This window comes from Diabrotica undecimpunctata, chromosome 6 (genome assembly GCF_040954645.1).
Source record: "Diabrotica undecimpunctata isolate CICGRU chromosome 6, icDiaUnde3, whole genome shotgun sequence".
In the NCBI taxonomy this organism is placed as follows: domain Eukaryota; kingdom Metazoa; phylum Arthropoda; class Insecta; order Coleoptera; family Chrysomelidae; genus Diabrotica; species Diabrotica undecimpunctata.
In genome coordinates this window covers 100,040,352-100,067,896 of record NC_092808.1, presented here as the reverse complement: position 1 = coordinate 100,067,896, position 27,545 = coordinate 100,040,352, and the positions used below count along the sequence as shown (strand labels likewise).

Genomic DNA, 27,545 nt, shown 5'->3' with positions numbered 1-27,545 from the left:
CATTTGAGTTGATTTGATAATCGATTAGATTCGATAAGATAATCGATTCGATTAGATTCAATATTTTACTCGATTCGATTTGATAATCGATTCGATAAGATAAACGATTCAATCTCATTAGATTCAATAAATGATTCGATTCGATCCAAATCTATAATCGATTCAATTCGATAATCGATTAGATTTGATTCGACAATCGATTCGATTCGATAATAGTATAAAAAGTATGACTTTGCTCCCTACAATGAGGATAGGAAATGTATACTTTGGATAGAGGTAGGTGGAAAAATATTTGCGGCCACTTTTTGACTGGTAACCTATTATTATAATATTCTCCTAATATAATAATATTCTCCTGATTCTATCCATCCATCCATCCAATGGCGCTACAGCCCAAATCGGGCCTTGGCCTCCTTCAACAGGCTTCTCCAACCATCTCTATTTACCGCTGTTCTTTTCCATGAACGCGTTCCCAGGCAGTTCCTGGCATCCTCATCGACTTCATCTTCCCATCTCTTTTTAGGTCTTCCAACAGGTCTTTTTCCCTGCATTCTTGCATTTAATAATTTTCTGGGGATTCTATTCTCATGCATGCGGACCACGTGCCCTGCCCATCGTAATCTCTGCAGTTTAGTATGTTGTGCTATAGGGGGTTCGCTATATTGCTCGTATATTTCTCTATTGTACCTAATTCGCCAGTTGTTGTTTTCACTTATTGGGCCCAGGATCCTACGTAATATTTTTCTTTCAAACACATCTAATGCATTGGCAGATTTCTGTGTCACCACCCATGTTTCGCAACCATAACTTACTATGGGCCTGATTATTGTTTTATAGACCCGGAGTTTTGTTTTCCGGTGTACGTCTCGCGATTTGAATATGTGGCCCATCGCGAAATAGGCTTTATTTGCCAGCACAAGCCTTCTATTTATTTCCGGTTCTTCTTCATTGCTTGCGACCAGATCCATTCCTAGGTATGTGAATCTATTTACATGTTCTATATCGCCAATAAAGTGTTGTTGCACCGGTCTATTTGATCTGGTTTGTATGAGTAGTTTTGTTTTATTTGTATTTATTGCTAGCCCTACTGCTTCTGCACTCTGTTTCAACTCAACGTAGGTTTCTTCCGCTGCATTCATTGTTCTGCTCATTATGTTTATGTCATCTGCGTATGCTGCTAATTGGGTAGACTTGTTTGTAAGTATGTTATTTCCGCTCACCGTCAACCGTCTAATTACATATTCCAGAACAAGATTAAAGAGCGTTGGAGCTAGTCCGTCGCCTTGTTTCAGTCCTTGCGTTATCGTAAACGCATCAGTGATCTGTCCCTGAATACATACCTGTGCTTCTGTTTCTGTCATTGTCATTTGCACTAGTCGTATTAATTTTGATGGTATGCCAAATTCTTTCAGTATATTAGGTAGAATTGTTCTATCTATTGAATCATAGGCTTGTTTAAAATCTACAAAGAGATTGTAAACGTCCATGTCATATTCCCATGCTTTGGCTAGTATTTGTCTCCTGATTCTAAATATATGTAAAAGTTTGATTAACTAAGTTATGTATACCTGTTTCATTGAAAGCTTTTGTCTTCTGTCATAACCGTCTTAAAGAAATTTTGTTAACAAACCATATACAGCAGAGACATTAGGATTATAAGTAGTCTATACTAGAATTAAACAGCAAAAGTGAAAGTTGAAGATGAACTAACTGAGGACATCCAGATTCGCCGTGTAGAAGCGTGTATTCTATCACCATTGTTATTTAATTTATATAGTGAAGCAATCATATGAATTAGCGCTGGCTGAAGTCAAAGAACGCCTTATAACAAATGGTGAGCAACTCAATAACATAAGATATGTTGAGGACCAAATAAGAATGCTACGTTGTTAAATATTTACTCCACCCTTTTATATGGAGTTAAGACTTAGTAAGACAATCGCGCATTAAAAACCTAGAAGAATTCGAAATGTAGTGTTACCGACTGAAGATATGGACGGATCGTAAAATAAACGCACAAGTTCTGGAATAACTAAAAAAACAATGTGAAGTTTTAAACTCAATAAAAACCAGAGAGTTAGAATACTTGGGGCACATTATGAGAGGTGAAAAATAAGAAATCTCAAAAAATATTATTATATTGCAAAATAAAAGATAGACGGAAAGTAGGAAGACGTAAAATCTTGTGGCTATGCGATGTTCGTGATTGGTTTGACTTCAATTGAACTATTCAGATGAGTAACAAACAGAATTATAATTGCCAGAATGATTTCCAATCTCCGATAGGAACGGAACTTGAAGAAAAAAGAACCATACGAAAAACCAGAAATTGTCAAAGAATTTTGTGAACGGTGGAATTTATTTTATTATGGTTAGTAATTCATTGTTCACTAGTTTTTGTCAAGGATTATTAAATTGGGTTGTAAATATAATATTGTTTTATTAGCATCCTTAACTTTTATTTTTCAGTAACTTTTAATGTTTTATATCAATAAAACTCATTTACTTCAGTAAGTGTCTTGATTCTTTGACTTTTTGAGTTTATGCTTGTCTAATTTTGCTTTTTTTTTGCTATGCATCTTGTTCCATATTCCAGTTTTTCTTTTTGTTTTAAGCCGAGCATACTAGTCTCTCTTATGGTGGTGCCTACCTCGTAACTAGTCACAATTATTGCCAAAACACGCTTCTTATTTGTTATAATATCTGCCACAATCTTCACATGCTCACCTGTAACTCTTTTTTATACAATGCCCCCGCAAAATCTATCTAGGGACTCTATCAGCTCTTTTCTCAAGATCAATGAATACCATGTAAACGCTTGTTTAAATGTGCTGTGCTAAATTGTTTAATTAGATAGCTAAAAATGAAAATTGAAAACTGCATCTGTTGTTGAGTTGTCTTGCATAAATCAAACCAATTTTCAAATATTTCAGTTTTTTCACGTATCCGTCTTGTTCGATCACACATTAATCCCTTAATTTGTAATCTCACATTATTCTTAAATTCTTAACCTTTTATAGTTTCACCGTGTATAATTGAAACATTGTGAAACTAATCAAGTAATATTTTAATAATTAGAGTCCATTCAACTTGCAATCCTGCACCTAATAAATTGCCAAATAATATATTGTCTAATTGAACTTCTTAAGTCTTGCAATAACGGCCTAGATTCAATTGCATAGTTCAAAGTTTGTTAGTATGATAGAAGCATTAACCTCTGTGCTGAGTAACATTATACATTATTTGTAAAATTATAAATTGGAGATTTGAGCACATTTGATCGCAGTCTATTATAGAAAGTTACCTAACCAACAACTACCAACAACTAGAGTGTAATAGTCAGTAGCCCATAAAACTATAATTTTTACTCCACACTTCAACCATTTATTTACCATCGTCGATCGAGAAGAATCGGACAAAGGGGCATTAGAAAACAATTCGATCCCGATATTTAAATCGCATTTGTAAATTGGTCCTTCGAGCGGGATTTGAACCAGCGACCTACGGATGATCAATTTATTATTCTCGCCCATATGTTTATGGTATGACGAATTACTTTTGTGGTCCATCGTTTATACATTGTTAAATATCTACTTTGTTTTTGACCACATATACTAAGATACTGCTTCATTCAACTGACGATTCAACTTCATTTGTCCCACTTGCATAATTTTATTAAACAAACGTTCCTGTCTCTCCACTGGACACACTCCAGGTATATCATATGGTTCAACTGCTTTATCTTTTGTTTATATTTTGTAGCGAGTTCGTAACTACCCCGCTTGTTATTTTAGGCACCACTGCTGTTATTGGTTTCTCTGGGTCTACTGATGTTCTCCCTCATTCCTCGTTTAATAAACTACGGAAGTATTTCTTTTCAGTCTTTGGTAAGCTACCGTACAAACTTAAATCTATTTTTTGATAAAGAGTGAAGCTGATTTATTGTGTAGAAACTTAGTATAAGTCCTCAACATTCGCAAACAAAAGTAAAAATAGGTCTAAACGCGTTTTTTTGTAATTTATTATTCATTGTATTACACATATTTAATTTTCAGTATTCTATTGTTAACCCTGATTTCTATTCGTATCTATGCTCATTACTAGGTAAAGACAATTTCTAATCTACTTTATTTGGACAATTTATTTATATATACAATTTGTAATCTAAAAGTTTGTTTATTTCATACATTTAAACTTACCCATGCCAGCGGTAATTGCAGGTATTTCAATGTCATAGTTGAAATTTGCATATGACAGCATCATAAAATCGCCATAGCTTCGATGTGTAGGTACAAAAATAACTGGACAATTTCCCATCCGACTCTTTATCTAAATAGAAAAAAATGTATTTTATTATTAAATGTTTTTCTTAAGATGTTTATTATTCATAAAAACTAATCTGCTTTTTTAAAGTGATTTTGCTTTTACCATAGAGTTTCAAAACGATTTTAATGTCATGATTGGTTATGATGAATTATGTGATGATTAAAGGCCAATCCCATACTATCATAAGAGTGTTAGAAACTGTAATCAGAAAGTGCAGCATGAAGGTAGAAGAAACGATCATGAAAAATGAGCACCAGTGCCGGGAAAGAATTAAAAAGAGTTTTGGATTGGAACTAAATGAAGACAAAACCAAATATATGATCATGAGAGGGACAGAAGGAAAAAAAGAAGACTTTAGTGTGAGGTCTGTAAGTGGTAAAAGCTATAGTTTTAAAAGGGTGGACAAATTTGAATACTCGGGTGTAGTTTTCGATGAAAATGGAAAAAAAAATGGGAGCTAGAATAGCAAAAGGGAATAAAAAATTGGGTAGTTAAGTCCTACTGAACTCAAAATACGTTTCTAGACAAGGTAAACTCACAATATATAAAACAGTAATTCGACCCAACGTAACATATGCCGGTGAGACATGGACATTAAATAAGAAGGAAGAGGATACTCTGGAAAGATGAGAAAGGAAAATATTGAGACGCATATTGGGAGGACGGAAGACAGAAGATGGTTGGGAAAGAAGAACCAACAATGAATTAATGGCTTTATACAAAGAACCTACCATTACTAAGTTCGTCAAGTCACAAAGAATCAGATGGTTGGGACATGTGTAAAGAATGGCAGCAAACAGAATGCCTAAACTAGTAATAACCAGAAAACTAATCGGCCCCAAAAGAAAAGGTAGACCCAGAACGAGGTGGATTAGTAAAGTGGAGGAAGACCTTAAACACGTGAAGGTGAGGGACTGGAAAAGAAAAGCACAAAATAGAAGCGAATGGAGAAATATTGTCCACCAGGTCCTTCAGAGTAGTTAAGAATGTTGTATATACATATTTAAGTTAAAGTTTTGTTTAAAATAATTGTAATTAGTTAATATTAGGATTATGTTTTTAAAAAAATGCCCTAGGCCTTAACGGCCTGTTAATAGAATAAAAGGGGTGGACTAAGGCCTAGACAACCTAGTCACGTGCCAAGGGCCCGTAATTTTTCTATTTATCTATCTATATAAGGATTTTTACAGCTGTCGCCGCCTTCCTTCTTTTAGCCAACGTCTCCAGTCCTTTCTGTTCTGCCATTCTCCATCTCTAAGGTCTCGTCTTTCCATGGCCTCGTCCACTTCATCCCTCCATGATCTTCGGGGTCTACCTCTTTTCCTCCTTCCTATTGGGCTCCAATCCGAAATCTTTGCTATCCACCTTGTATGATCTGTTCTTCTCACATGTCCATACCAAATTAAACGTTTTTCTTCGATGTAGCTGAGTATGTCTTGTTCTACTGATTCTTCGTTTCATCTCATCATTTCTGATGCGATCCATTTTTGTCACTCTGCAGCTTCTTCTCATGAACTCCATTTCAGTTGCTGTGATTTTGGACCTGTTTCGTTTATTTATTACCCAATTCTCTGCTCCATAGGTCATTATACTGCGTACCAAGGTGTTATAAATTATCTTCTTTGTATTTCTGGTATCTGTCTGGTATCTGATATCTGTCTGGTATCTGATATCTGTCTGGTATCTGTCTATCCCACAGTACCCCGTTCATTTGTTTAATACATGTTCTTGTCTGTGCTAATCTGCTGGTTATCTCTTGCTCGGTGGTTCCATTTTTTGAGAGTATGAATCCTAAATATTTGAATTTGTCAGTGCCGTTAATTTAGCTATTATCGTTCATTTCCAAGTTTCTCACTGGTTCTTGCTCTGTTGTTAAATATTCGGTCTTTTCTAGGTTTATTTCCAGTCCATTTTTTGTGTATTCCTTTTCTAATTTTCGGAGCATATAGCACAGATCTTCTTCATCTTGAGCCGTTACCACTTGGTCATCTGCAAAGCTTAATGTGTACAAGAAGTTGTCCCGGATTGGTATTCCCATCCCTTCACATTTCCTTTTCCATGGTTTTAATATTTGTTCGAGGAATATCTTGAACAGTGTCGGAGATGTAGAGCATCCCTGCAATAAGCCTTTTGTGGTCTTAAATTCGTTGGAGTATTTATTGCCGGTTTTAACTCTTACCTTGTTGTTGTTGTAAAGGTTTTTTACGGCATCTATTAACCTCTGAGTTATTCCGATTTCCTTCATCGTGTTCCATAGTTGTTTTCTGGGGATCGTGTCATATGCCTTTTTTAAATCTATGAATGCCATGTGTACTGGTCTATTTTTTGCCATTTTTTTTTCAATTAATTGTTGGAGTGTATATATGTGGTCAATGCAAGATCTTCCTGCCGTGAACCCCGCCTGATCTTCTCCGATTTTATTTGAGATAGATTTTTCCAGTTTTTCTTTCAGTATTTTTCCATATAACCTGCCCATACATGCTATCACACTGATGCCTCTGTAGTTCCCGCATTTCTTCTTATCTCCCTTTTTATGTATCGAGGTTATATATGCTTTGGACCATTCTTCTGGTATTTCGTTCAGGTTTATAGCGTTACTGAACATTTCGTGTATAATTCTGTGTAGTTTGTCCGTTCCGTACTTAATTAGTTCATTAACGATTCCTCCTGGTCCCCCTGATTTTTTGTTCTTTATGGCATTCTTTACTTCGATTAATGTTATCTCAATCTGTTCTTCATTCTGATTTTGTTGTTGTTCCTGTTCTGTGTCTGTCTCTATGAAATCTGGGCGGTTTTCTGTGCGTAGTTCTTTATAGTAGTCTTCCCACTCTTTTTCTGATTTCTATTTGGACCTTTTCGTTGTTATTCTTCTTTAAAGATTTGAGTATTTTCCAGGATTCCGAATTCCTTGTTCCTCCTATGTATTGTTCAATTTGTGCACATGTTTCTTCCCATTCTTCATTCTTTTCCTTTTGCCCTTCTTCGTTTTACTTCTCTGTTTTTCTCTTTGTACTTCTGTGTGTCTTCTGGGGATTGGGTGCTCATACTTTTCATATATAGAATTTTCTTCTCCTCAATACATTTTTTGGTTTCTTTGTTTATTTTTACTTTGTGTTGGGTATTTCTTTTCTTAAGTTTCCCCAAAGCCTCTAATGCCGCCTTTTTTATTCTGTGTTTGACGTGCTCGTACGTTTCTTGACGTTTCTGAAATCGAAATCCTGTAACTTCTGGTCCAGTCTTCTCTGGTATAGGTCCCTTATGGATTCCTCTTGAAGTAAATTTATGTTGAATTTCATTTCTTCTTCTTTCTGTTCAGTTTCTACTTGGTCTTCTTCGTGTTCTTTCTTCATTCTAGTTTGGGTGTTCAATGTGTAGGGAATTTTTGGGGCCCGAAAATTAGGTCTATAATTTTTATAATTAATTTGTAATTTTCTTTAACAAAATAACGTGACATTGATTATATAAAAATCCATTAAAATCAATACATTGATCTTTGTAATCATCTTCTATTCGATTCAATGAAGGATCAAAACAAATCACAATAAAATTAACTATTATCTCCTTCCTCAGAGCAATAATTACTAGTGAGTTACATAGGTTGGTTGGTTTATACTGAAACCAAAAACCTATTGTACTGTTACGTCTGTAAATTATTTTCCAAGCAAACAACGCTAATTACAAAAGGGAGGGATTATTAGAAATATGTACATAAAAATTGTCAACTCTTTCGAGAGTTAAGTGCAGAGTCAAGGTACAAAACAGAGTGTCATACTGGATTACGCCAGGGAGACAGTCTATCGTGCCTATTGTTTAACATCGCGCTAGAAAGAGCCATAGAGAAACCGGGCATAACAACCAGAGGTACGATCATCAATAGAAGTGTACAGATATTGGCCTAGGCAGATGACATTGACATAGTAACACGGACAAAAAGAGACCTAATACAGGCTTTTGAAACATTAGAAAAAGCCGCGAAGACAATGGGACTGCAGGTCAACGTATCCAAAACTAAAGACATGAAGGTCACGAAGAGCACACAAATACCATCACCACAAGATCTGGTGACAAAAGCACACACATTCGAAGGGGTCTCGGAGTTTATATATCTTGGTACACAACTAAATAACAGCAAACTAGTAAGCGTAGAAATTAAGAGAAGAATATACCTGGCGAACAGAGCTTACTTTGGACTAAAGCAGCTCTTAACATCACACATAATTAGCAGAAAAACCAAGACACTAATATATGAAACTCTTATTAAACCTGTCCTGAAATACGCGTCAGAGACATGGAATATGGTAAAAAGCGACGAAGAACTGTTAGGCCGCTTTGAAAGGAGTGTCCATTTAGGCACATATACGGAGGAGTACAAGAAAGCAGGATATGGCGCAGGTGCTACAATTTTGAGTTGTATCAATGCTATGAAAAATGCAACATCGTCCGGTCTATTAAAATTAATAGACTAAGGTGACTAGGACACCTTGAAAGAATGGACACTGGAGAACCCCAAAGACAGATATTATATCAAGAGCCAGTAGGAACCAGGAAGAGAGGCAGGCCAAGATCTAGATTTAAAACTCAAAGATGACTAGGAGAAATCTACGGGTCAGAAATTGGAAAGCCAGGGCGAAAGATACTGGAGAATGGAGACTAATTCTTAAAAGAGCAAGAACCACACAGTGTTGTAGAGCCAACGGTGATGATGATGACATAAAAATTGTCAGCGCACGAAAACTCCAGTGAGCACATTAACTCCATTGTAATTTTTATTACACGATCTAAAACTACCGGACGCATTGGCAGGTGACAAGTAAGTACTTAAACGTGTGGTAGCGATAATAAAATTTATTTCTTTATACTCTTTAGCGGTTCGTGGTAAAAATTAAGTGTTTTTTAGTGAAAATAATGGTGATTATATAATAAAATGGTATTAAGTAAAAAATATGCAAACTGCGGCATCGGTACTATAAACTATTTGTCGTCTACAACAGCGGCGGCTCGTGGCCTAAAAAAGTGGTGAAGATGAGGAAAGCTTGCCGGACCAAAAGGAGGTTTGGTACCTACGTCGCGCCCAAAACTCATTAAAAATTTGTTAAAAAAATGTATAGAGTTTAGGGCCCTAATAACTTGAAAACAGTTTTTTAGGGCACTTATACTAGATACGATTCGGTCGGCTTGCCTGGGTTATTTTAGTTCTGAACCTTGACATTTCATTGAGGGTTTTTTGGCGATTAAATCACCACGCCTGCTTAAACGGGTTGGTGAGTTTCGATTCAGCCGCCCACTCTGAGTCAGATGCTGATTGCAGCCGACCACTCTGGATCAGACGCAGCTGTTTAAAATACAGGGAATACAAAAAAAGGGAATAAGTAGAAAGAGGAAAACATGGCTGCGAAATATTCGAGACTGGACAAACATGACTGTAGACGAATTATTCCACGTTGCAAAAGACAGAGAAACTTTTAGAAACGTGGTCGCCAACCTCCGTTAATGGAGACGGCATAGGAAGAAGAAGAGGAAGTCATTAATTGGATTTATGTCTGTCTAAAATTATTTTTGTTCAAACGAAATCCACGAGAACACTTTATATCCGAAATCAGAAACAAACCACAGAGAAATGTATTAATAAAGTGCACTAAACAAATAAAATTAATACTGTGACTAAACTAAACTAATAAATACTATACTATATAAAAAATATCTATATAATAGACTAAATTTCAAAATATTGTCGCTAAGAGAAATTTCCGAAAAATAGGAATACCAAATACACATCTAACAGTGGGTGAAAACGAATAATATATTTATAGTCGGAACTGCACTCACCAGTTTTCTCAGCTATCACTAAGGATAGGCTGACGTCACGTTGCCATGGCAACCGTGAACGCTCATGCAGATGCATTCCGAATTTCAAAAATTATATTCACCTATTCCTGAATACAAGATTCAGTACACGGCTAGTGACACAGGTCAGGACTTGACCGTCAAGTACGTACCGCTAATAAAGCTAGTTGTCTTTTTAATTTTTAGATTAATTAAAAGAGAATAAATAATTGATTTCAGAATTTAGATATAATAATGTTGCTTTCATTTTTTATTTATTTGTCTCAATTTAATTATATTTTTTTGGTGAACCTCACCTTCACCTACTTCACCTGGCCGGCCGCCCCTGGTCTACAATTTGTGATGAATTTATTTCTATTATATCGAAAGATTTACAACTCACAATACTGAACGAAATAAAGGAAGCCAAATTTTACTCTCTAATTATCGATTTAACACCTGATAAATCTTATGTAGATCAGCTAACCGTCATTATTCGCTATGTTCTTTAAAGTGGCATAAAAGAAAGATTTTTGGGATTTCTACTTATGCGGGTGAAAACTTGGAGAACGTTATTTTAGATTTTTTAAATAATTTAGATTTGGATATCATTAAGTGTCAAGGACAGTGTTGTGATAATGCGTTTAATATCTCACATAAATATAATGGACTCCAATCCAAATAAAAAAAAAAATTTGCCTATTATATACCATGCTCAAAGCATTCATTACATTTAATTGGAAACGCTGTTGCCAAAATTGGCATGGAAATAACCACTTTTTTGAATATCGTTTACGAATTGTATGTATTTTTTAAGTTCTACACATAAGTGGACTGCATTTCCAAATTTTTGTAAGAACAAATACTTGAGTATTCAACCTATTTGTGACACCAGACGATTTGCTGGTTCCGATGTTGAAATCCTTAAGAAAAATTATGAAGAAATTAAAAAAAAAGGAATTATAAAAAACTATTCATAAGGTCCGAAGCTATCAGTTTACATAAAAAATCTAATACATTTGAGTATGCACTATTTTTTACTACATGGGAAAATATTTTAAAGATAATAAAAATGCTTCAAACAAGACTTTTTTTACAAAAATACGGATTACTAAATACAGCAGTTTTAATATGAATATTGATAGATTTCATACAAACTATTAGAGGTGATTTTGACTATTAATCACAAGAGATAAGACAAGAATCAGAAGTTAAAGATACCTACTTCATCCACGAATGATAAAAAACGACATAAAATAGGAAAAATATTTCAATATGAAATTCCAGAACATAACATAAAATTCAGTGACAAAAAACATTCTAAGGGTAATATTTTTTTTGTTGTATGGGATTCTTTAATAATTAGCAGTAACATTTAAAAAAAAATCTGGAGAATGTAAAACTATTAACAATAAATTCAAAACAATTTTTCATGGTAGTGATGTTAGTGACTCTTCAATAGAGGAATTGAAATTTAATGTTCTGAACCAGATGAAAACCTAGCAGAACCAAAAAAATGTAGTACTGCAATTTAAGACTTTTGGTCAGAATAAAAAAATTTTAAGATCCACATTATAAATATTTCATCATTAAAAACGTAAACTAATTTTCGAAACCAAATTCAGAATTTCGCTTTAATCTGTGCCTTCTAAGAATTGCAAGGCAAAACAGACGTTAATAAAGATGTTATGAGAGACATGGGGAATCTAAAAATTGCATTCCACAACATATCTCCTCAACTAAGCAAAATTCTTAGCGAATTGGTTTCTAGTATTCGTACAGAGTATATCGAAATAAAAAGGAAAAGACAGTTAAGATTTAATTTCACGTACAGGGCGCTTGCGCATCCGCTTATACTTATTTCGGCCTAATAGGCCTCATAAGAACGGCTTTCGCAATTGCGCAATTGCGATTTTACTTTTGAGTCGAGTTTTTTGCTCGCAAGTGTATTTCGCAAAATAGTTACTAACCTAATGTTCAAGCTTCGTTATAAAATCGCTTACAGATTTCTTAAATTTGATAGGAATATTTTTCATCTTAATTACATCTGGTAATTTATTATAAAATTTTACACACGCATATATCGGAAAACTCTGTTTAATAGAAAGTATATGCACAAGCAGATTGTGGTTGTCACTGCAACTTATTGTACTAAAATTATGCTTTTTGATGTTTATTTTAAGTATATGATTATTTTTGAATACAAATACTAGGCACTAATAAATATAAGCAGTAGGTATCCTAAATATATTTTCCTGGAAAATAAAAACTTGTTCAGCTTTAGGTACTTCCTCCCTAGAAAATTCTTCCAAATTCCAAGTGAATGAAAGTTTGCAAAATAGACAGTTAGTTTTGAGCTGACATCTAAATGTGATGATACTACTCTAAAAGAGTAACAAACTTAACTAGCTTAAGGCATAATTTACCCATCTGTAGTTCAAAGTTTAAATTCTGGTAGATTTGTATACCCAGAAATTTGGTGTTATCCGCTAAAAATACTTCCTCCTCCTGTATCTGAACATTCTTTGGTATTCTACTGTTGTTCATCTTAATTTTAAAAATCATATAATTTATTTTATCCCGATTTACTTTCAGTCTGTTCATATTGTAGCACATCTGATCCTCCCCCAAAGTATCGTTTGCAATATCCAGAAGGTTGTTCAAAGATGATCCTAAAATCAATATATTCGTGCCATAGCGAAGTTTACACGATAAGTGTAATCCCTATTTTGTATAATGTTCATAGCTAGATCATTAACGTAAAAAACAAATAACTAAGGATCTATAATACTGCCCTGTGGGATGCCATAGTAAGAGAGCACTCCTCGGAGAGGTACTTGATTCCTTGATGTTCTATAACTTTTAGAAGTCTACAAAAACACAAAGAGAAAGTATAAGGGGTTTTTTAATATCCAATCCATTTCTAAATCAGAACTTTTGTTACTAGAAGATGGTCATTCGTACTGTATCTAGATCTTAAACGCGCCTGTTTTTTTTTGCAAGAAAGAAATACATTTTATTTGTTAATCTTTTGTTAATTCAGGCAAAGAAAAAGATTAAGAAGGGTACACCTGCTAATTTTATTTTCTAGTTGGTGTCCCACTAATGATTACACAAGGTGATATTAAACTTTATTAGAGTTACATAAATGAATTTTTCTGGACGTTAAACAAATATATAATAAATAAATATACGACACTTTGTTCCATTATCTAAAAAATATAATTTTTACATCGATTTATTTTTAAATAATTCTAAATATATCTTGTTGTCATACGATAAAGTATGAACCATACAAGTAAATTATCTAAAAAATAATTTAAAACAGTGATATGCAGATTTAAAAAAAAATAGCTCATTGTATCAATAACGTGGAGGGAGACAATACACCAAAATTTTTTTATAAATACATAATGATTAACAAAATTATTGTTATAATGATTTATCAATACTCAGATGCAAAAATCAGTCCTTTGTATATTTCCCATTTATTGTGCCTTTTAAAACTTACGTTTTATTATATGGAATATTATACTAATTAAAAACAAACATATTTTATATGTTTGTCATTTTTTTATGACTGAAAAGAAAATTTTTGGATATGGAGAGAATTATTGATAAATCGAATATTTACTTATAGAATGGTTAAGTTCATTGCATTCCTTTTTAGTGTCTTATTGGCTGCTTTTTCGGAAAAGAAAGTGTTTTTAATAACAAAGGATAATTTACAATGAGGCCAAATCAAGGAGCGCAAGCTGTTGCGCTGCATATCCAACGCTTTACAAAAAATTCGAGAAGAGAAACTACTTCTTACGCAAGAAGACCTGGACAACAGACGCCGCGAAGATTTGTTTCTTCAAGACTTCAAGTGCGTCGATAGCAGATAGTTACTGCTACAGTTTTTACTACGAGACTGGTAGATGTTTAGGGCACTATAGTTTCAACTGATACCGTAAGCATAAAATTAGCGAACAAAATTTATCATTTTATGTACCTGATACAGGTCGTTTATTGGACGCAGCTCATCGAAGATACCGCTTAAAATTCTCTCGTGCTCATGCAGATTGGCACATGGAAGACTGGAGAAACGTTCTGTTAAGAGACGAGTCTCGTTTTACGCGATATTCAGCTGATGATCGCCGAAGACTGTGGAGATGACCTAGAGAATGCTATGTCCAATGTTGCTTCACTCCTAAAGTACAGTTTAGTGGTGGAGGCATAATGGCATGTGGCGGCTGATAGGTACATATATAGGTATATATAAATATATTTTTTTTCGAAGGAGGGAAATAATTGGGTAAACAGCTGCTGACATGAGCAATGAACATTATTAATAAATTAAGCGGCAGATCTTAGGCAAACGTGTTACCTTTGGTTCTTCTATTCTTATCCAAGGTTAGTAAATAGGAGTATATTTCACTCAAATGTTTAATATCTGATATTTTGTTGATACAATTATCACTTATCAAACTCTACTATGAAATCCATCTCTAGAAAAATTCTCTTACTATAGTTACTTTCAACACCTAAGATTTTAAAGGAACTATACTCCATAGTCCAAAAAATTGTTGAGAACGATAAAAGTACGCAAGACTGCATACCTTGGACACATACTAAGAAATAATAAATATAGTCTTCTGCAGGTCATCATGCAGAGTAGAGTCGATGGCAAAAAGGGAATAGGTAGAAAGAGGAAGTCATGGCTGCGAAATATTCGAGACTGGACAAACAGACTGTAGACGAATTATTCCACGTTGCAAAAGACAGAGAAGCTTTTAAAAATGTGGTCGCCAACCTCCGTTAATGGGGACGGCATAGGAAGAAGAAGATACTCCATAGTGTTATTATTATCATGTACCGTTCGCGTCATAAAAAACTGGTACAACTCTTCTAACCAAAAATCGTGTTTTTCAAGTTGTGTAAGTTGAGCTTTTCACATATGTCATTCTAATTTCGAAGGCAACGTTGCCAGTTCAACGAAAATATTATATCAAACCAGCTACAAGCAGGGCTGTGCGACAGGTCGCAGGTTTTAGTATATTAAAAACTAAAACAATATCGAGCATTCTCGATCAGTCAGTCACATTTATATTTAAACATTTATTTAAACATACATCTTAAAAAATTCTATTAATTTTGAAATTTCCCATTATCTCAGTACCCATACATTGATTCGTGTTTTATTATAATTTATGAAAATATTTCAATTCAAAAATAATGATAGATAATAAATCTAGACATGACTTTAAATTATTGTTTAATTTCAAATCGAGAGGTGTGATTGGTTTCTCGTAAAGTGTAGCACAAAACTGTATTGAGTTGTGGAATACTACAGTAAATAAAACCCACTGGAAAATTTTAAAATTTAATTTGAAATTAATAAAAAATGAATAATTTTTGCAGTAAACAAGTATGGAATTTAACTATATGTATTACAAATTGAAAAGTTAATATTTTGTCATAGCTGCATTATTATTAATCACTTCTTGTAATCTTCTGGGAACTGAGTTTATTAAATTTAGTGACAAATTTTCATCTTCGGCCAAGCTTTCCCAGGTTTCTTCAATGATGGTCCATAAATGATCCCTGTTTTGGGGAACTACATTTAATTTTTGTATTTTGTTGATCATAAGTCCCCAAACGTTCTCTATTGAATTAATATCTGGACTTTTAGAGGGCCATGGAGGAGCTTCAATGTTATTTTCCATAAGGTAATCCCGTACACGGTGGGCTGTGTGGATGGAACAGTTGTCATGCTGGAAAATTAGATTATTGTTGGAGAAAATTTTCCTAACCGATGGCAACATCACATTTTCTAATATATGTAAATAGGTTTCAGTATTGAATCGTCCTTCAATTCTCCAACACATTCCTAAACCTCCTCGATACATCCAAGCCCAAACATTTACAGAGAACCGTCCGGACTTATCACTTGATAAAATATAGTTTTCGTTAAACCTATTTCGAGGCGGTCTATAAACCCTAATATGGCCATCATAATGAGACTGGAATACTTTTTCATCAGTAAAAATTACACGGTCCCAAAAATTGACTGGATCATTTAAAACGTAATTTAAAGCAAATAGGAGTCTACTTTGTTTATGTTCCTCGCTAAATTTGTATTTTCGGGCAGCTGCACAATTGTTTAAATCTGTTCTTCTAATTCTCCTTAATGCTGTAGTTATAGAAGCATTCAAGTTTGTATTAACTTTTGCTTGCCTTGCCGTATGGAAGTGATAAGCTCTTAAATAATTAGTTAATGTTTCATCTTGTTGGGCTGTAGTAATAACTGGTCTCCCACTCCCACTCCTTCTATCCAAAGTCTGCTCGTTTTCTCATTTTTTTTAATGTTGTGGATTGTGGTTTTGCTTCTATTTAACTCTTTAGCCAGTTGTCGAATCGACCAACCATCTTCTATTTTTGAAATTATTCTCGTTTTATCAAACTGACTTAACTGACGTGGCATCTTTAAAAATTCACTTTGACAAACTTGTCAAATCTGACTGATGGCAAGCAATATTTTGTATGTTTAATTTTTATGTTTAATCGTTCTATGTAGATACTAAACCAACATTTTTCAGTTATAAGAGGATTTTTTAAGACAGACGATGATATCTTACTCCGCTTAATTTTATTCTCATTATCATTTATACACCGTAAATCATTTAATTTTGAAAAAAATATGCATCTCAATGGGTAGGTAAATGTTTTTTGTTTACATTTTATACATAATAATGTAAAAAAGTAATAGTCTATTTATAGATAAAAACGAATTACAATTAGGGTGTAGATTCAACCTCCATAAGGAACATTACAGTGAGCTATTGGATTGTAATGTAATAGTGTCACGTTTTGAAAAGCATTTTTCGCCCCGGATATTTTATAGTTTATAATCTACGTAGGATAAAGTATAATGTTAGTTTTTCACATTTATCGTTTATGTAATAAATAATAAATTAATTTTGTGTTTGTGTTCTGTAAGTAATTGAAGTATAAAATTATAGTAGATGCATTCCAATGTTCCCTGTGCCAATACCCCAAGTTTAAATATCGTTCAACATTTTGGACATTAACTCAATCCTCTCCTATTAAATTTATTAGATACGGTTTTTTGTTGTTAATAATAAAAATAATACCTATCTAAAAACTTTATACATTTTTGAACGTTATTTTTTACGTTTTACGTTTTATTTAAATTTACTGAAATTCCGTTATCTGTGATGGCAACAACGAATTGATTCATGAACCATTGTGTCCAGTCTTAACACAGGTTTACATTGGGAAAAAAAAGTGTACCAGTTTTATATGGTGGGAAGTGTACATGTGTGGCAAGAGTGCATCTTTCTGGATATAATGTACAGTCACTTTTGTGGGAGGTAATCCGATCTTTTATGGATCTTGAATTTTGTCATATATATTCTTTATTACAATCATTACAAGGGATACTGTACATTATGTTTGTTGTTAATTCTTTAGGATGTTTCTCCTTCAATTTTGAGAACATTTTACTTATGGTTGGAACTGTTTTATTTGAAATTTTTACATCTGCAACATTTTTAAATATTCTGGTTAAAGCTGGAGTGATTTCTTTAATATACGGTAATTAAGCAAATTTTTGCTGTCCTTGGGATGTAGTGTGTTGATTTATGTTATTGTCTTTTTGAATTGTTAATAGATCGATAGATGTGGTGTTCAATAGAATTTTTTTAATCAATGCATGTGGATAAGAATTATCAATAAAAACTTTGTAAAGAATGTTAAGGTTTTTTTGATGAAATGATTTTTCTGATATTTGACTCACTATGTTCTTCATTTGTTTTACTAAATTCACCTTTATGGAATGTTTATGGTATGGCATATAGTTCAGGTATCTTCCTGAGCTCATTGATTTCCTATACCAATCAACTACTATTCTATTGTCTGTAGAACGAATGAGGCGTGTATCCAAAAAGGGAACATAATATTCATCATCTTCCATTTCAACAGTAAATTTTATGTAAGGATTATAACTGTTAAACGTGAGTAGTAATTCATTAACTCCATCTTTAGGTAATGCCAATATGATATCATCTACATACTTTTTCATAAAAGGGACTTTGAAAGATAGAGTTGGTAGTACTATATCTAACAAATCATCCATGACATATGTGGCAAGGATAGGACTTATTTTTGCCTCCATTGATGTTCCAAATGTTTGTTTATATATTTTGTTATCAAAAGTGAAATATGTGTTCTCAAACAAAAAAGTAACCATGTCAAAGAATTTGTCTTTAGTAATTTTGCAATGTTTGGTAACATCAGACCATTTTTTGTCTATAGATCTCGGACAAAATTTTAAATATACATTACTAAAAAGTGATACCACATCTAAGTTTTATATTATTATTCCTTTTATAAAAGATTTTTTAAATAAAATTTTTAATATTTTTCATCAATATTTTATGTAAATCAACTTTTTCAATAACTATTTACATTCATTTGATGTAATGTCAAATTAATCGTACATAGAATTTATAATTTCGAAGATAGCTTCGAAATTTACACTTTCAATTAAAAAATATATGACTACATGGAATTTAATTAGTCATTTACAGTGTACTAAATTTCCCATACTTTATTATTTTTAAAATTGTACAGTTGTTTATTGATTTTATCATGATTATTTAATTAATAAGTAAAATATTAAATATGCTTAAAATATTTAATTGACCACTTTATTTTTGACCTTCAGAACAATTTGTAAATGCTATTTGATTACTAAATATTTTATGAATCCAAATATTGGTTTATTAAATGTATTTATTTATGTTTATATCGTAATATATTACTTTATGAGGTGTATTTTATCTTGAATAATTTTTGTTTAACACAGTTTTAAAAAATTGTCCATCTATAAAATAATTCCAAGAAATATAGTTTGTGTATAAATATAGAGATACTTTTTTTTTCGCTTCTATTTTTTTTCTTCCTACTTCCTTGATAGGTTTACGCCTGTTCCACCTATGGTTGACTTCTGATTGTATGTCGAGATTATCACTAGATCTTTTTCTTGGACTTTCTATAATTCTTTGGTTATCTGGATTCATCTCGTGCTATTTTTTACTAATCAGCGCTCTCTACTCATGTGGTTGTTTCGCTCATTTTTACTGAGCCTTCTGTCATGTGATATCTCTGACCATCTTCATTTCACACGATTCCATTATTTTTCATGTTTTCTTGATATATGATATCAAGTTATTGAGCTGTGAATATCAAGTTATTGATATATTGAGCTATGAATATAGCTCAATGGCTATGTTACTAACTTACACGCTGAAGGGCTACGGTTCGATTCCCAGAACCGACATTAGAATGTGAACACTTACAACTACGTAAGTAGTCGTTAACACTAAAATCTAAGCCAGAAGGTTACACAAATGAAAGATGTACAATAAGCCCAATTGGTTGCAGTACGACCAGTTATAACTACAAATGGCTTCTGAAAAAAAATTATAACGGAGCCACCACCATGCTTCGTAGGGCACGTAAAGCCGTCGGTCCTGACTACGTAAGTGGTCGTTAAGTCATGTTAGAGACTCTGGTTTAGATTTAAAAAGGTTACAAAAAAGAATAGTAACAAAAAATGTGATATGAGAAGACTAAAAGATAAGGAAACAAAGGAGACAGTCGCACGGATTTTTTCAGAAAAGCTAAGTAACATGGAACAAACATATGATCCAGAAGAATCACTCCAGAATATATGTGGAACCTTTAACAAGATCAGAGAAGAACATCTAATAGAAAATAAAGAGAAGAGGATGAATGACAATATACTGCAACTCATGGAAGAAAGAAGAAAATCAAAGAATAACAAAAGAATGTACAAAAATATTCAGGGACAAATAAGAACCGAAATACGAAAGACCAAAGAAAATTTGTTAAAATCACGATACATTTAATATGCATAAAATGGTAAAACAAGCAGCTCGTCTTCAAAAATCCAACACAGCTAGCAAACTGCAAGATCAACAGAGGAATATCATCACAGATAAAAATCAAGAAATATGCATATGGGCCAAAAGAACTCTTTGACGATAATAGGTCCGAACAACCTGCGTCCTACATATGTAATGACCATCTACCAATCACATCAGATGAAGTGGAAAAAGCAATATCACAACTAAAAGATAGCAAAGCTCCTGGACCTGACAATGCATATGCTAAACTCATAAAACTATTTACCACCGACGGTATTCAACGACTAACAAAAATATTCAATGACGTATATTCAAACGGCGTAATACCAAGATCATGGCTGAAGCCAACGTATATTGCTCTACCAAAGAAAACAAAATCCGTATCCTGCAATGATTTCCGGACCATCAGCTTAATGAGGTTAATTTTAAAGTTTTTCTAAAAATCATACATCAAAGGATATATACACTATGCGAAGAAAAAATCAGCCGTACACAGTTTGGTTTTCGGAATGCAATGGGTACGAGAGGCTATAGCATACAAGTGCTATTTTAACGATGCGATGTAGAGATATGAATTGCGATATTTATGCAAGCTTCATTGAGTACCATAAAGCATTTGATACAGTAAAACACGACAAGCTGATGGAGATATTAACAAATACTGGAATAAACACCTGTGATCTAAGAATTATTAGCAATCTTTACTGGAATCAAACATCGTCTATCCGTACATAGGCAGGAGAATCCGATATCAAAATCACATGTGGGGTCCGACAGGGATGTATACTATCACCCTTGCTGTTTAACATATACTCTGAGTAAATCTTTCAAGAATCAGTAGAAGATGTTGAAGCCGGAATTTGAATTAACGGAGAATGTATCAATACCATCAGATACGCGGATGACACGGTGGTATTCGCTGACAGTTATGAAACCCTCCAGGAGTTAATGAATAGAATCACAGAAGTGAGTCAGAGATATGGACTTTCACTGAATATTAAGAATACAAAATGTATAGTCCGTCTAGAAAGTACCCGGAAAAAAAAGCAGAATTATAATTGTACGGTATTTATTACTATCACTTGAAATATAAAATTTCAAAAAATAATTCATCTCATTTACTTATATAACCTCCATTTAAATCTAAACACTTAACTAAACATCCAGGTACACCCGAAACTAGGTCAAGGCCATAATTTTCGGTAATGATGTTCCAGGCCTATAAAACTGACCGAATCAAACCTTCTTTTTCTCGTGGCGCTGCTCGTTCTACTTCAATCTTCATCAGTCCCCATATGTTTTCAATGGGGCTAAGATCTGGAGATGCTGCTGGCCACGGAATTGTTGCTAATTCGTGTTCTTGCAGGCAAGCTTGAGTATAAGCAGAAGTATGGCATCTTGCATTATCTTGCTGAAAACGCCACCCCTCTGGATATAAAACATGAGCCGTTTCAAGAAGAAATCCAGGATATCACAATATTTCGCACTATTAACAGTACCATTAACTATACAGAGAAATGAAGCACCACGCTGAGATATTGCTCCCAAACCATTATTTTAGTGGGAAATTTGTACTGTGGTGTGTGCTTGTAGTGTGCTTTCGTACCGGGAGATCCTTCCTTGATAATATATTTATCCCACGACAAATAATTGAAAAGCGTGTCGAAAGAAGTAGAGAGACCCATTTGGTATTTATAGACCTTGAGAAAGCATATGATAGTGTCCCGTTAAAGAAAATGTTTGAGGTCCTCGAAAGGTCCGGATTGGATTCGACGTATATCCGAGCGATATATAAATTGTACGAAAATGCAGTTAGTTGTGTAAAAATTGGAACCAGAACCTCAAATGAATTTAAAGTCACTAAAGGTCTAAAGCAAGGATGCTGTTTGTCACCGACACTCTTTAAAATATACGTCCAAGAAGCATTGAGGAATTGGAGAAATAAATGTAGATTTATGGGCATCGAAGTGGGACAAGAGACTCTGTGTGGTGGTTGCAACCGACGAGGAAGATATAAATTATATGAATTGAAAATTATTTGAGGAATATGCCAAATGAGGGCTTACTGTAAACATAAGCAAAACAGAATATTTAAAAATTGGAGGAAATACCACAGATCTGAGGCTTGAAAACGCAGTTATAAAAGGCTGCAACCAGTATAAATATCTAGGAAGCATCATATCAGCAGATGGCAGAGTTAAGATAGATGTATAAAACCGAATAACCCAAGGGAAAAAATGCATCCGAATACTGAATTCATTACTGTGGTCTAATAAAATAAAGATGCATACCAAACTTCGCGTATACAGAGCAATTGTAGAACAAATTACCACATATGGTGCTGAATGTTGGACGATGACAAAGAATGAACGAGATAAAGTAGACGTTGTGGAAATGGATTATCTTAGAAGGTCATGTCGAGTATCGAGAATGGAAAGAATCAGGAATGAGGAAATACGAAACCGTACAGGAATTAGCGATACTCTTTCAGATAGAATACAAGGAAGGCAATTACAATGGTATGGTCACGTGATGAGAATGGAGGAGGAGCGGTGGCCAAAGAAAGCCTTAATGTATGTTCCGCCAGAAAGAAAGAAAAGGGGAAGACCACCAAATTCCTGGAGAAGAGAAATTACAAAGACATCGCAATCTAGAGGCTTAGAAGAGGGAGATTGGAAAGATAGGAAAAGATGGAGGCTGAAATGCGGGAAGCGGCAATCGCCGTAGGACCCCCGTTATATGATGATGATGATAATTGTAAAAATTCTGCTTATCTCCTTTCTTAAACATGGACACCGCTATACTTAATCTTCAGCTATTTAAGATTCTATTATTGTAACAGTCGTTACTTATACTGTATTGATATAAAAATAATTTCAGAGATGTAGTATGGGCTGCCTAACTTTAAGTGTTCATTTGCCCATTAAGTGTGTATTGTTAATAATTTAAGTTGTCACTCTGATCTAATTTGGTACCATTGCGGACAAGAGAAATGACAGGAGACTAGGGGAAGTGGAAAAATGGCTCTTCTTGGTTAATTAACTGTGAATTAAAAATCACTTTTGATCGGGAGTTTGAAGTGGTACATACACAGGCGGCAGTTAGCGAAAGAAAATCCAATTAATGCATAGAATTTCCTTCACTTCAAGAAGTTAAATATTCTAAGTATACCATAACGATTTAATTGACGGTGTTTTCGCAAACTCGGGAGGTGAAGTGAGATTTCTAGCACGGAATTGATTAGCTATCTGGTAAATAATAATTTTTTATATTATAAACATTAGAGTATTTTATCTATATCCTATTATTCAGATTCATTATTTCATATTTTAATATAGTATTTTGTCCAAGGCCATTATATTTTTACTCTATGTGAAGCAAGGTCACGCTACATCCGATTGGATGTTTTTTTTTATCTACCATAATTATCTTTTTGCTCCGGTTTCTTATGCTGAAAGAAACTTTCCTCACTTCTTCTTTGATTTCTTTTTATGAATGTTGAGATTAGAAGTAACCGGGAATTGTTTTCAGCCACCTACCATGGAATTATAAATTTCCCTCAGAACATCCGAGGGAGAGTACCACTTCAACTCTATTAGAATCAGGGTCATTGGGACAAGCCACAGGGAGTATTATCTACTCCACCCTCATTTTTTCTCCAGCCTGCACCTAGAGGTAGGGCAGGACAGTCATCATCGGAACTGAGCCAATTAGCACCAGCTCCGTGCTAATTTCGGACCTCAAGGAGGACTTCGCTGGGACACCGAAGCTATTCGGGAGTATCCTTCCAGACAACTGTTTCACCTAGGAGGGCAGTTGGTTTTTACTTCAGAACTATATATATATCTTGTTTCACCAGTTATAGGTTTTTTTTTATAACATATATATATATATTAATTAATATAACTCCCCTTGGTGTAAGGTATCGGTAAGTTTGAGCTCAAATTCTACCCAGAGATTATCTTCCATTGTTTTTTTGTATTAACCATTTATTTCATTATTAACTTTAATTATTTCATTATTTGTTTACTTAACTAATTTTTTTTTATATTTCATCTTGTGTTATTAACTCCGGTTATTATCCCTTCAGGATAATAGACCGTTTCAATTGTTTAACTTGGCTTGTTCCCATTTATATATATATTATTTTGTTTGTATGTGAATTTAGAGTTGTTTAACAATATTGTTGGTCATATTGTAGGTAAGTTTGATATATTTACTTGGCTATACGTTCTTCCAACGTTAGCATTATTTTGTTGTAAGGTTGTTTTTTAACCTAGATGTAGGTTGTACACTCTATATCAGAGTTATTCTGTGTAATTTTCAACTTTTTATTATAGTTGTTTTCAACATTTCTCTTTTAAAATATTATATTGTGAAATTTTCATATATTTTTTGGTAACTTAGAGATTGTCAGAATCTAAGAAGTTATATTTAATAAACTTGAATTTGTTTTGCATATAATTTTTTTTTATTAATATTTCCTTACCTTTTTACATTTACAGCATTTTTGTTTATTAAATCAACTTTAATTAATATTAGCAGTATACGATACCTGGAAGAGTGACCGTTACTCTTTTTAGAGTAGTATCCCTCTTCTGGCACCCTCAATTTGTTTTCTTTGTTAATTTTCATTATATCTATTCATTTTTCTTATCTTCTTTTCTATCTATCATACATATTTTCCTGATTTACTGTCTTTAAAAGGCATGCAAATTGGCCGTATCCATCCTTGAGTTTCTAGTGGTCATTCTCCTGCCTACATTGCTAGCCTAGCCACATTCCGTTCAATATTTTTTTTCTTTCATACTTCTTTACTTAATTGTTATCTATTTTATCCCCTATATATAGACCACTCTTCTTATACCTCTCTCCTCCTACACACCCCAGTATTTTGCTACATTGGCGCCCAACGTGGGGCCTTTTCCAAGTTTTTGGTTTTAAGACAGTAGCTTTTAACTGATTTTTTTTTCTTACTTGAGTTTTTGTATTTTTGCTTTTTCTTTTTTTTTACTCATATTATTGCTGATTTATTCTATCTTTAAATTTTTTATTAATACTAAACAGGTATACTTATGCTGCTGTATTGATTTATTAGTTTATTTATTAGATTTATTAGTTATTAATATTTTGAGACCTCAGTGATGGGTTATAGTAGTACAGCTTACATTCTAGGTTGAATTTTGTATTTTTATTGAGAACTTATATTTACTTACTTACCTACACATACTTATATCGTATATTATATAAACTTTTATTCCTACAGCCAACAGTATTATACTTATAGGTACTATTAATTGTTGCATATATATTAATATTTGGTTTAGAATAGTTATAATTTACATATAACTAGAAATTATTTTGAGTATTTTAGTAAGATAACTAAGGTATTTATTTGATTATATATATATTATTTTTGCTGGCTATTTTGATCTTGGTGGTGTGTTGCTAATAACTTGGCCACATTTTTTTTCACAAATCAGTCCCGAAATTAACTACTAATCATGAAACGTTGAATCCGCCTGTTTTAAGTGATCACAGATGGTCAACTACCAATTCTTCTTTACCCAGTAGCGTTAAACCCAATTCTAATGATTACAGTAGTGAAATAGTTCCATTATCAGTATCAACTTTTAGGTTTGTTGATGATGATGATATGTCTATGGTTGTACCATATAATATTTATAACCAATCAAATACTTTAGATTTGCGATTCTTTGTTGGCGATAGAGTTTTAAAGAGAAACTTTGTAAAATCAAGTAAAGGTGATGCTATTTCGGCAAAATTTTGCCAGAAATACATTCCGTGTACGGTTGTAAGGGTAATATCTCCTTTGGTATATGAATTAAGGGACAATTCGTCCAACAAACGAATTGGTCAATTTCATGTAAAGGATTTACTGCCTGATAACACCATCGACGAGGTTAGTTCTTCATCCTCAGAAGAAGACTAACTTAACACTTTCGTTTAAGCTAATCTCTTTCTCTGTTTGTCTTTAGCTTATTTTGATTATATTTTGCATTTTAGTCTAAGATTTTCTTAATCACCAGATAACGTAGGTACACCGCTATTTTTTTTGTATCTTTTGGCATTGGTTAATGACTTCTATAACTTATTAGATAATTAGTATGTATGACTTATCCATTTTTTTTTGTATTATAAATGATGCACTTCATAATGAATTAATATTCTTAAGTACTAATCTTCCCAGGAGAATTACTTCTTTTAACCTCATATGATACGAGGGTTGTTTAGTATATATTTACATATTTAGATTTATACTTATAGTTAATCCTATTACTGATAAGGAACTATGGAACTATGTTGTTACACTACTGGATCATATATTGTGTGTTAAATCTTTGATATTTGATTCCTTAGTATTTGTTTTGATATATTTGTTCAATATTTGCCAATTTGGAAAGATGTTGTGATTTTTTTTTATCTTTGGTCTGCTTTATTTTCACTTGTCACGAAAATCTTAAATACTCTACAATAATTTATGTCCTGATTCCATATACAGGATGGTTCTGGAATTAGTTTGGAATTTTGAAGTAGGTAAGGATGACCGGTGTCCTTCTTATTTCTTCTTATTTATTCTTCTGAATTTTCTGTCAATGAATCTGTCAATACTCAGCTTTAGTGAATACGTGGGTTCGAGATTGTTGCTCAGCGACTGATCACTGCTGCTCAATTAGGTTCGTACTATATGTGTTTATTGCAGAGTAGGCAGATGTTTATGCCTCATAATATTTCTGGTCAGGAAATGCTCGCGACATGTCCTAACCATTCTTGTGTGATGGTCCAAATATTGCAGTTACCTTTTCACAACTTGATAGGGAAGTTTAATTAGTTCATATTAGTTATCTTACTTCAGGTTGTTTTTTTCTTTAACTATCCCTACACATGTCAAGTTGGTCATTTTCATTATTTAAGAGTTTAGACAAATGAGTTGTCCTCTTAGTGTAATCCCACTTCTTTCCTTAGGCATAAATTGCTGTTTAGATTTAGGACTATTCCCGGATAATTCCATGCTGCGAGAACTTGTTATAAATCTACAGTTTTGTTCAAAATTGGTTGCTTGTTCTCGACATATTTTTTTTTCTTTCGTTAGTAATGGTATTATAGGAAAGTCCACCACTTATATTTTCTTAGGATTTCTATTGGGATTTTATCGGTGTCTGGTTATTCTCATACATCTGTTGTAGCCACATGCTATAGTTAGCGGATACCAGCACCCTCAAAATTTATTTAGCCTCTGAATTCCTTTAGTCCATTTTAGACTTTAGACTTTAGGTATTTATCTTTATCTTTGGTTTAGTTCAGTTACATATTACATTACTTAGTCTGAATAAGTGTGACGATGCTGCTTCACACTTTAGGAAATTTTGCTTTATTGTAATTACCTAGTTGGTATTGGCTCATATTACCGGATGAGGG

The 27,545-nt window shown here is 33.3% G+C and overlaps 1 protein-coding gene across 1 annotated transcript in view; it reads right to left on the bottom strand.

Moving 5' to 3' along the window:
• Nucleotides 1–27,545, bottom strand: part of Gnpat (dihydroxyacetone phosphate acyltransferase) — a 69,786-nt gene that overhangs the window by 30,664 nt on the left and 11,577 nt on the right. Inside the window, exon 3 of the mRNA XM_072534993.1 lies at nt 4,200–4,329. Coding sequence (XP_072391094.1) covers nt 4,200–4,329 — 130 coding nt within the window. The remainder of the gene's footprint in view (nt 1–4,199; nt 4,330–27,545) is intronic.